Source organism: Hyperolius riggenbachi, chromosome 11 (assembly GCF_040937935.1).
Source record: "Hyperolius riggenbachi isolate aHypRig1 chromosome 11, aHypRig1.pri, whole genome shotgun sequence".
NCBI lineage: Eukaryota > Metazoa > Chordata > Amphibia > Anura > Hyperoliidae > Hyperolius > Hyperolius riggenbachi.
Window position 1 is genome coordinate 14,027,071 of NC_090656.1, and position 11,566 is coordinate 14,038,636.

An 11,566-nucleotide genomic window follows, 5' to 3' on the forward strand; every position below is an offset into this window, starting at 1 on the left:
AACTGATAGAACATTTCCGAGGATATTGCGTGGGATCATTTATTTAAAGGGACAGGTAAGTATTAATGGTTAATTAAGAATATTAAAGGACTTTTTTCGTGGTTATGTTTTTTGTTCAATTAAAATACTTTTTCTATGTGTTTGTGTGTTTATTTACTTTTAACTCTTAAAGGAAATGGGTAAGGGGTACAAGTACCTCTATACTCATTTCTCCTGGGAGGGGGGGTGGGCATCTGGGGGACCCCTTTTTAAAGGGGACTCCCAGATTCCACCATGAACCCCCCACCCAGGAAATCGCGGCCTCCACCTCCACCGCCCATCGGAGGTGGAGAAGAGCCCCTTGTCCTTGGATTGGACAAGGGCTCGGAGGGGGAGGGGAAAGCTTGGCTGCCCCTCCCCTTCCGAGACCCCCCAATCCATGGACCATGCGGGCTGGTATAGTCAGGGTGCGGAGCCCCATGCGGCCGGTGCTCCGCATTCTGGCTATCCCAGCCTGCATGGGGGACAAGGGGTTAAAGAGGTCTGGGAGGGGGGACCCCATGTCGTTTTTTTTTTATATTTCCCATACTCAGAACGAAGTAAGTAAAACTCTTCCCACTTGGGGGAATCTATGAAAATAAAACACTATTGTTACCTGTGCAAAAAAAACTGACATTTTCCGCATTTAAAAGACATTTTTGCCCTTGAAACTTAAAAATCGATTTTCTCAAAAACTATAAGGTCTTTTTGAAAAAAAAATTTTTCCTCTTATTCCCACTGATCCCCTTAATATAGCCTAGGAATTTGGTGTTCCTAAACTTTAAGCAGGCTTTGCTTTTAACCGTTAAAGTCGGCGGGTTTTTAAATGTATACATTTTTACTTTGAAACTTTAACATCGATTTTCTCAAAAACTATGAGGTCTTTTTAAAAAAAAATTTTTCCTCTTATTCCTCCTGATCTCCTTAATATATTCTCCAAATTTGAGGCTCTTAGCATTTAAGGGGGCTTTGCTATTAACCCTTAAAGTCGGCGGCTTTTTTATATTATACGGAGCGTTAAGGTTTAACGCGAAATTACGGTAGCGTTTAATGCAAAATTACGGCATGAACGAAACGCGAAATTTCGCGTTGAAAATTACGCTTACGGTATTTTCAATTACGATTTTAATGGCAATTTCGCTACGCTAATTTCGCATCGTAATCGCAAATTTCGCATGCGTAATTATAGTAATGCGAAATTACGAAAATTTCAGCTCAACTCTAAACACAAGCGTTGAATCTCCACAGTTTTGTGTTCTCTAAACACAACAGCCTTATTAGTGTAAAAACAATGTGCAAATTAATTCAAGTAAAATCGGGACCTGATCCCTTCTGGCGATATCGTAAGGCCAAGGCTGTACAGATGTGTCGCTAGCCTGCAGGCTGGCAAAACATTCTGTCAATATTCTGTCACAGTGCATCGCACTGCAATGATACTAAAAGATCGACCCCAAACGTTGCCTCTGCAGTGAGGCATACTTTACAATGACAGTATGCCTCACTTCTGGGTTGATCCCACACAGCAGCTCTTGCCTTGCCGCAAGGAGACCTGCAACCAGTGGCATAACAATAGGGGCTGCATGCCTTGCGGCCGCAGGGGGGGCCCGCTCATTGTCGCAGCATGAAGGAAGAGCATTGGCGACACATCGGTGGGAAAGGGGGTCACTCCTCCACCTCGGGCTTTCCCTTCAGTACTCCCCCTCCAGCATCAGTCAGTGGCAGCAGGCAGGAATGCGTTCCACGTGTCAGAGGTTCCACTCTAAGTGTCTGACGCTACTTCCTGTTTAAACAGGAAGAAGCATAGGGGTACTTAGAGATCGGACCTCTGCAGTGGATGGAGGTATGTGTTCCTGCCCGCCACCTGCTTCCACTGATTGATTGCTGGAGGGAGTGCGCTGTGGGGAGAGAGGGCGGGGCAGTGTCCCCCCTCCCCACCGATGTGTGGTCAATGCTCTCACCTCATGTTTCGACCCCTCCTGCCCCCCAAAACAGCCCTGAGTGGGCCCCGGGGCATCCAAATTTTTGCAGGGGGGCCCGGTGATTTCTAGTTACGCCCCTGCCTGCCATACCGTGGTAAATGTGATTGCCGCCCCCACGTAGGGATATCACTGCGACACAGTAAAGGGGCCCATACACTGGTCGATTTCAGCCATCGGTCAATTGATTCTATAGAATCGATCAGAAATCTATTCTATCAAATAACCCATTCGATCGATTTGATCTGATAGGATGGAAGATTTAGGTTGATCTGCTAGATCGAAGGCCCATAGAGTCGCATTGGATCTAATGGTCCAATAATGCATTTAGACCGATTTCCAATAGATTTCATTCTGAAATCTATTGGAAATCTGTTCCTAGTGTTTGGCACACATCAGATAGATTACTGTCAAATTGGACTTGACATGCATCTGAAAGAAATCTGTCTGATGGTCAAATCTGCTGCAAATCTATACGTGTATGGCCACCTTAAGTGTGAAAGGATCCCTCCATGTTTTTAATGAAGGAATTTGCACATTTTCTACACTAATAAACAGGATTGCCACCTCTTCCCTTTAAATACCGGCACTTATGAATTATGAACTAGCCTTGTGGCTAGTTAGGTTGAGTTTAGTCACTGATTATGTGTGAGTAGCCCCAGAACCTGTATAACTTAGATGTGCTGGTATTTAATGGCATGAGGTGTCAACCCTGCTAATAAAGCTGTCGCCTTTAGAGAACATACCAACTGTAGAGACCCAGCTGCTGGGGATAGTCAATGGGATGCAAATTTCAAGTGGATGCAAGATTATGCACATTTTGTATGCAAATTTAAGTAACTTGAAATTGGACCAACTTCAACCGCAGCACGATTTGATTGCTTAAAGGGAGCCTAAACTGAGAAGGATGTGGATTTTTCCTTTTAAAATAATACCAGTTGCCTGACTCTCCTGCTGATCCTTTGTCTCTAATACTTTTAGCCACAGCCCCTGAACAAGCATGCAGACCAGATGCTCTGACTGAAGTCAGACTGGATTAGCTGCATGCTTGTTTCAGGTGTGTGATTTAGCCACTATTGCAGCCAAAGATCAGCAGGGCTGCCAGGCAACTGGTAGGCCTGGTGCACACCAAAACACGCTAGCAGATCCGCAAAATGCTAGCAGATTTTGAAACGCTTTTTCTTTTTCTGTAGCGTTTCAGCTAGCGTTTTGCGGTTTTGTGAAGTGTTTTTGGTGTAGTAGATTTCAGATATTGTTACAGTAAAGCTGTTACTGAACAGCTTCTGTAACAAACGCCTGCAAAACCGCTCTAAACAGGCGTTTTTCAGAGCGGTTTGCGGTTTTCCTATACTTAACATTGAGGCAGAAACGCCTCCGCAATCCAAAAAATGCCTCACCCCGGGAGGATTCGTTTCTGCAAAACGCCTCCCGCTCTGGTGTGAACCACCCCATTGAGATACATTGACCAAGCGTATCCGCGGCTGCAGAAACGCTGAAAAAGCCGCTCGGTGTGCACCAGCCCGTATTGTTTAAAAGGAAGCATCCATATCACTCTCAGTTTAAGTTCCCTTTAATTTTCAAGCTGCATAATCCTGCATCAACTCAAAATTATTTGCATCTTGTTATTCAGCCATACCCACCTTTTTTTTATATCAATCCTTTGTGCATTTGGGGGCTTTCTTCTATTTTTGTGAGATTCAGGCCTGGAACCCACTACAAATCCCTAGTGCAATTGCTAGTGTGTTTAATGTTTTGTAAGCGATTTCATAAGCATTTTTCTGCGCTTTTGGGAGCGATTTTAAAAAGTGTAAGCTTTTTGCCAGCGATTTCAATTCTGATGGGTCCTTTCTATTTATTTATTTTTTAATGTGTGCAATAATTTAAAATTGCACAGTGGGTACCCGGCCTCAGTTGTTACACGATTTGGCCTACACCAGCAATATTTGTTCATTAACAGGAGGATTGGGTTTTAGCAAATGCAGCCACAACGGGCAGAACAAGGCCTTAAATTGTACAAATTATCCTTTACTTGTTATAACTACACATTTCTGTCCTTCCTTATGAAATATTGGTGTTTGACAACTGCTTTCACTGCCCTTATTGACATTACAAAGCTTGTAATTTTAAAGAGAAACTCCAACCAAGAATTTAACTTTATCCCAATCAGTAGCTGATGCCCCCTTTTACATGAGAAATCTATTCCTTTTCACCAACAGACCATCAGGGGGCGCTGTATGGCTGATATTGTGGTGCAACCCCTCCCACAAGAAAAGTACGTACTCTTGGCAGTTTCCTGTCTGTGAAACTTGCTGCATTGTGGGAAATGGCTGTTTACAGCTGTTTACAACTGCCAAAAAAAGCATTCAGCAGCAACATCACTTGCCAACAGTAAAAATGTCACCATGTAAAATGTCAAAATGTAAATCAGGGATTTAAAAAATTGTACAATGGGCAAACACTGACTAAATCATTTATACATAATTATTGTAAAAATTGTATTGTATTGTAAGAATGAAGAAATAATGCAAAATATTTACTAATTTAACAATATACATTTATAAATTAAGTCAGTGTTTGCCCATTGTAAAATCTCTCCTCTACCCAATTTACTTTCTGAAATGTATCACCGGTGGCAACCTCTTTAGTAATGGCAGGTGATCTCTGTGGAATGTTTGGTTATTGAGAGTTCTAAAGCCAGTGCAAAAACAAAGCAAAAAAAATAAAAAAAAAAATTAGCTGATTAGTGTCTGAGCTTTGAGCTTAGAATATTGAACATTTTCACAATATTCTAATGGTCTGAGATTTTGATTTGGGAGTTTTCATAAGCTGTAAGCCATAATCATCACAATTATAAAAAATAAAGGCTTGAAATACATCAGTTTGCATGTAATAAGTCTATTGCATATATTAGTTTCACCTTGTAAGTTGAATTACTGAAATAAATAGAATATGGTACAAAAGTCCAGTTTCACCTGTATATCTATAGAAAAGTATTTGTTGCTAAAACCAGGAAAACTAATGTGAGGGCTCAAACCTACAAACCCACTAGCAGCCTTTTCTAAGCACTGGTGGTTTGAAAAGCTCTGCTATGGGGGATTTTGCACTGCTATGGGGGATTTTTTATAAAATCACATCGCTCCAGTGGGATCACACCCATAGCATTACATTGGCAAGAGCTTTTAAAATCACAAGGCGTTCCTAATGGGTTTCAGGCCTACAGACATACCGAGCGCTTTTCAGACCATCGGCACTTTTTGAGCGTTTAAAAAAAACAAACAAACAGTCCCATTGACTTGTATTAAAATCCTGGTGAAATTGTGGCGATTTTACTGCATTTTTAATACAAGTAAATGGTAGAGACTCCTCGCAGAAAGTGCTGCTGGCCTGAAAAGCACTCAGAAAAAGCGCTCATAGGTCCAGGGCATGGGCGTCCGCAGAAAATTTTCCAGGGGGGGGGGCAAAAAGGGGGGAGGAATAAGCGGGGCGGCGCACGCAGGGTGCCGCGGTGAACATTTGGGGTGGCGACGTGTGGCGCGCCAAAAAATGGGGCACGGCGCCGAAAAATGGGTGTGGTCATGAACCAGAATGTGGGTGTGGTCGTGGGTGGAGACAAGTTTACATGAACTTAGCAATGGTGGGACATTAGATTAGGACAGTGGTGGCGAACCTTTTGGAGGTCAAGTGCCCAAACTGCAATCCAAAAGTCACTTTACTATCACAAAGTGCCAACAGCAATTTAAACTAAATACAAACGTTTTAACTCATACATAAACATTATGGAAAATTCAAGTTGAAAATAAACTGTGAAGATAAACAATTTCATCCATCCGACTCCTGAAAAATGTATTCATTTTTTTTTAGAACCTCCCAGTTTCATTTTCTGTTTTAAAAAGCTGAAAAAGTAGGCTTAATGCTATTGTCTCATATGATCATGATTCATCTTTTTCCATAGTCTCGCAGTTAGCAATCATGTGACCCCCAACAAGACAAATTCAGCAATCATGAGGCCCCCAACAAGACAAATTCAGCGATCTTGAGGCCCCCAACAAGACAAATTCAGTAACCATGAGGCCCCCAACAAGACAAATTTAGCAGTCATGAGGCACATAAATAGACAGCATTTCACATAAATAGGCAGAATGCCCCCTTAACATGGTAGACACCTCTCACCTGGCAGCAGTTCCCCAAAATACACTCAATCTGACAGCAGTGGTTCCCCAAAAATAGGTAGCCCCAGGTCTATAGGTGTCCCCAGAATAGGTGGCCAGTGGTATAGATGTCCTCAGAACAGGTAGCCAGGGGTATATGTGTCCAGTATATGTAGCCAGGGGGTAGATGTCCCCAGTATATGTAGCCAGGGGGTAGATGTCCCCAGTATATGTAGCCAGGGGGTAGATGTCCCCAGTATATGTAGCCAGGGGGTATACAGGATCTTCTAAAAAAAAATTAGCATATTGTGATAAAGTTCATTATTTTCTGTAACGTACTGATAAACATAAGACTTTCATATATTTTAGATTCAAATACACACAACTGAAGTAGTTCAAGTTTTTTATTGTTTTAATATTGATGATTTTGGCATACAGCTCATGAAAACCCAAATTTCCTATCTCAAAAAATTAGCATATTTCATCCGACCAATAAAAGAAAAGTGTTTTTAAAACAAAAAAGTCAACCTTCAAATAATTATGTTCAGTTATGCACTCGATACTTGGTCGGGAATCCTTTTGCAGAAATGACTGCTTCAATGCGGCGTGGCATGGAGGCAATCAGCCTGTGGCACTGCTCAGGTGTTATGGAGGCCCAGGATGCTTCGATAGCGGCCTTAAGCTCATCCAGAGTGTTGGGTCTTGCGTCTCTCAACTTTCTCTTCACAATATCCCACAGATTCTCTACGGGGTTCAGGTCAGGAGAGTTGGCAGGCCAATTGAGCACAGTAAACCATTTAACAGTGGTTTTGGCACTGTGAGCAGGTGCCAGGTCGTGCTGAAAAATGAAATCTTCATCTCCATAAAGCTTTTCAGCAGATGGAAGCATGAACCCACTTTTGAACCAGAAACAGCGGCAGAAGCGCCTGATCTGGGCTACAGAGAAGCAGCACTAGACTGTTGCTCAGTGGTCCAAAGTACTTTTTTCTGATGAAATCAACTTTTACATGTCATTTGGAAATCAAGGTGCCAGAGTCTGGAGGAAGACTGGGGAGAGGGAAATGCCAAAATGCCTGAAGTCCAGTGTCAAGTACCCACAGTCAGTGATGGTCTGGGGTGTCATGTCAGCTGCTGGTGTTGGTCCACTGTGTTTTATCAAGGGCAGGGTCAATGCCGCTAGCTATCAGGAGATTTTGGAGCACTTCATGCTTCCATTTGCTGAAAAGCTTTATGGAGATGAAGATTTAATTTTTCAGCACGACCTGGCACCTGCTCACAGTGCCAAAACCACTGGTAAATGGTTTACTGACCATGGTATTACTGTGCTCAACTGGCCTGCCAACTCTCCTGACCTGAACCCCATAGAGATTCTGTGGGATATTGTGAAGAGAAAGTTAAGAGACGCAAGACCCAACACTCTGGATGAGCTTAAGGCCCCTATCGAAGCATCCTGGCCCTCCATAACACCTGAGCAGTGCCACAGGCTGATTGCCTCCATGCCACGCCGCATTGAAGTAGTCATTTCTGCAAAAGGATTCCCGACCAAGTATTGAGTGCATAACTGAACATAATTATTTGAAGGTTGACTTTTTTTTGTTTTAAAAACACTTTTCTTTTATTGGTCGGATGAAATATGCTAATTTTTTGAGATAGGAAATTTGGGTTTTCATGAGCTGTATGCCAAAATCATCAATATTAAAACAATAAAAGGCTTGAACTACTTCAGTTGTGTGTAATGAATCTAAAATATATGAAAGTCTACTGTTTATCAGTACATTACAGAAAATAATGAACTTTATCACAATATGCTAATTTTTTGAGAAGATCCTGTATGTCCCCAGTATATGTAGCCAGGGGTATATGTCCCCAGTATATGTAGCCAGGGGTATATGTCCCCAGTATATGTAGCCAGGGGTATATGTCCCCAGTATATGTAGGCAGGTGTATATGTCTTGTCCCAGTATATGTAGGTACTAGGCAGGTGTATATGTCCCAAGAATAGGTAGCCAGGTGTGCCCCAGCAGGAGGGGAGCAGCGCAGAGAAGAGGCAGAGCTATGGGCATAGTGGGGAAGGGCGGACGTCTCGCCCTCTTCCCTCACCTTAGGGGGCTCTACCTCCCTCGCTCGCTCTCCCCTCCGGAATCCGGAACGAAGTGTGCAGCGGCTGGGCAGCAGGCGGAACTTACCTCTTCTCGTCGCAGGCGCCGGATGGATTAGCCGCTACTCTGGTCTGGTCCAGACCAGAGTGCGGCACCAGAACTTCCGGCGCAGGAGCGAGACGAGGTAAGTTCCGCCCGCTGCCCAGCCGCTGCACACTTCGTTCCGGACTCCGGAGGGGAGAGCGAGCGAGGGAGGTAGAGCCCCCTAAGGTGAGGGAAGGGGGGAGGGGGGGAGACGTCCGCCCTTCCCCACTATGCCCATAGCTCTACCTCTTCTCTGCGCTGCTGGCCGCATGGGCACGCGGCCAGGGGGGGCAGCGGGCGGCCAGGGTCGGGCAGATGCCCCAATTTGCCATACGTGCGGACGCCCATGGCCCAGTGCACACCAAAAACCTCCAGCAGATCTGCAAAACGCTAGAGGTTTTTGCAGCAGATTTCAAAGCGATTCTAGGCATGTTTAGACGTTTTCTAAACATGCCTAGCAGGGGCGTAACTAGGTCCCCCTGAGCCCCCCTGCAGAAATTCCGAGCCCCCCCCCGGGCCGTTTTGGGGGGCTGGAGGGGTCGCAGCATGAGGGGAAAGCCATGGCTGCATATGGCGGGGAGGGGGGATGGTCCCCCCCCCCCCCTCACCTCGGGCTCTCCCCTCCAGCATCAATACCATTGTGTGAGCAGCAGGAGCTACATACCTTCCGTGCACTCCAGTGAGGACGTTCCTCTCTCTCTAGCCTCAGACGCGACTGCCTGTATAATTAGGAAGTTGCATCAGACACTCGAGGGAGAAACGTCCTCGCTGGAGTGCACGGAAGGTATGTAGCTGCTGCTGCTCACACAATGGTATTGATTCTGGAGGGGAGAGCCCGAGGTGAGGGAGGGGAGGGGGACCGTAACCCCTCCCCGCCAAAATGCAGCATGGCTTTCCCCTCATGCTGCGACCCCTCCAGCCCCCCAAAACGGCCCCAAGCGGGCCTGGGCCCTCCTCCCACCCCCGGCGAGGGCAGGGGTTGCAGGGCCTATTGTTACGCCACTGATGCCTAGTGGTTTTTGGAGCGTTTGTGTAGCAGATTACAAATATTGTTACAGTAAAGCTGTTACTGAAAAGCTTCTGTAACAAACGCCTGGAAAACCGCTCTGATCTAGTACTTTTCAACTGTTTTCCACTTTCCTGTACTTAAACATTGAGGCAGAAACGCCTCAGAAATGTAAAAAAAAATGCTGCAGCCCTGAGTTTGCGTTTGTGGAAAGAACGAGCCGCTCTGGTGTGCACCATCCCATTCACTTTCATTAGCCAAGCTGTTTTTCCCCCTGCGTTTTACAAAACGCTCCAGAACTGCTCTGGTGTGCACTAGCACATAGTAAAATGCAGTAAATTATTCAGGCATTTTTAGGCAGACACTATGTCACTACAGGGCCTCTTTAAAGGACAACCGAAGAAGTATAAGGAGGCTGCTATATTTCCTCTTTAACAATACCAGTTGCCTGGTAGCACGGCTGAACTATTTAGCTGCAGAGATGTCTGAAAAACACCAGAAACAAGCATGCAGCTACTCTTGTCAGATCTGACTGTCAGAAACACCTGATCTGCTTACTGTTCAGGGTCTATGGCTAAAAGTATTAGAGGCAGATGATCAGCAGGGCTGCCAGGCAACTGTTATTGCTTAAAATGAAATGAATATGGCAGCCTCCATATCCCTCTCACTTCAGTTGTCCTTTAACCCTCCTGGCGGTAAATCGGGGTAAGCCGCACAAAAGGATTTCTCAGGCCCTGCTTTGCTAGCTGCGTGTGCACACTGGTCGCTGCTGCTTCGCGCCGATCCGCCCCTTTCCCTCCCCCCGACCCCTTGCGCAGCCTGGCCTATCAGTGCCAGGCAGCACTGAGGGGTGGATCGGGACTCCCAATGACATCATCATGACGGGAAAAGCCTTCCAGGAAATCCCGTTCTTTGAACGGGATTTCTTGATTGCAGATTGTCGGAGGCGATCGGAGCGGGTGCGGGGATGCCGCTGCACAGCAGCTATCATGTAGCGAGCCCTAGGCTCGCTACATGATTTAAAAAAATGTTTTTTTTTAAAACTGCTGTGCTGCCCCCTGGCGGGTTTTTAATAGACCGCCAGGAGGGTTAAGCCCACACGTAAGTATAAGTACTCTCACACTTTGAAGCAATTTATAATTCTGGTCTCAGCACCTGTCAGGGTGGGATAAAGTACAGTTAGGACATAGTGAATGAGTGTTGCCGTGTGTTAGTAGAATTAGGAACTGAACCTTGGAAGGAGTATAAAGCGAGAGCGGACCGATGAGCTTGTTTATGATCACTGTTGAGATCAGAGTTCTGCTTTCTTTTCACACTGACAGTTTCTCTGCCTGCAGACCAGAACAAATATGATGGCAGAGGCTGCCAAAGATGAGCCCATCGCTTATAAAGAGATTAAAAGCGACTGTCGCACCAGCTATGGATATGCAGATGAAGGAAACGGTGATAATGCTGCTGGCCGTCAGCTCTTGGGCCGAGAGCTTCTTCTGCTGGGCTTACTTATCACCCTGATTCTGTGAGCTTCCCACCCCCATTCAGACTATAGAAAGTGTCTACAGGAGACCAACAACAACCATGGACAAGAGGCAGTGTGGAGAGCAAAGGATGCTGGGACATGGCATCGCTGCTTCCAATCACACAACTGCATTTCATTGTACTTAATATTAATGTCATCATTCATTTGATGTCCAGCTACATATAACTGGGAAGAAAGGAATCCTACCAGTGCCTTCCACACTGTCCAATCACAGCTCAGCCATCAGAGCATCTGATTAGAGGTTTATTGGAACTCCTCTTGCCTGCAGCCTCCATTGAGGGATACAGTAATTCTGTTCACTCGCAATCCTTGGCTCACTGACTGTGGGCAGAATTGAAGGGAAAGTTCTACAACTGGGACTGCAGCACAAACTATATTTTTCATGGAGGAACAAAGTTGTAGAGCATCTTACGGGGTATTTAAGGTGTACCAGAGCTGAAACCAGTAAAGATTTATACATACCTGGGCCTTCCTCCAGCCCCATCCGCTCGGATCGCTCACACGCTGCAGTCAGCTTCAGGAATCGGGTCCAGTCACTGACATCAGTTGGCTCCAGTCTACACAGGAGAAGGGCGCTCTCTACGCATTTCTCCAGCGCTGCTAGAGAAATACACAAACAGCGCACTTCTCCTGTGTAGGGTGGCTCCGATGACGTTTGTGACGGGACCCGGTTCCCGAGGCTGCAGGCAGCGGAGGAC

At 45.6% G+C, this 11,566-nt stretch overlaps 1 protein-coding gene across 1 annotated transcript in view; it reads left to right on the top strand.

Annotated features, from left to right (window-relative positions):
- DPEP1 (dipeptidase 1) overlaps positions 1-11,209 on the top strand; it is a 54,016-nt gene extending 42,807 nt beyond the window's left edge. The window contains exon 11 of the mRNA XM_068261653.1: positions 10,674-11,209. Within this exon, the coding sequence (XP_068117754.1) occupies positions 10,674-10,851 (178 nt within the window). The 3' untranslated portion in view covers positions 10,852-11,209. The remainder of the gene's footprint in view (positions 1-10,673) is intronic.
- Positions 11,210-11,566: the final 357 nt, after the last annotated feature.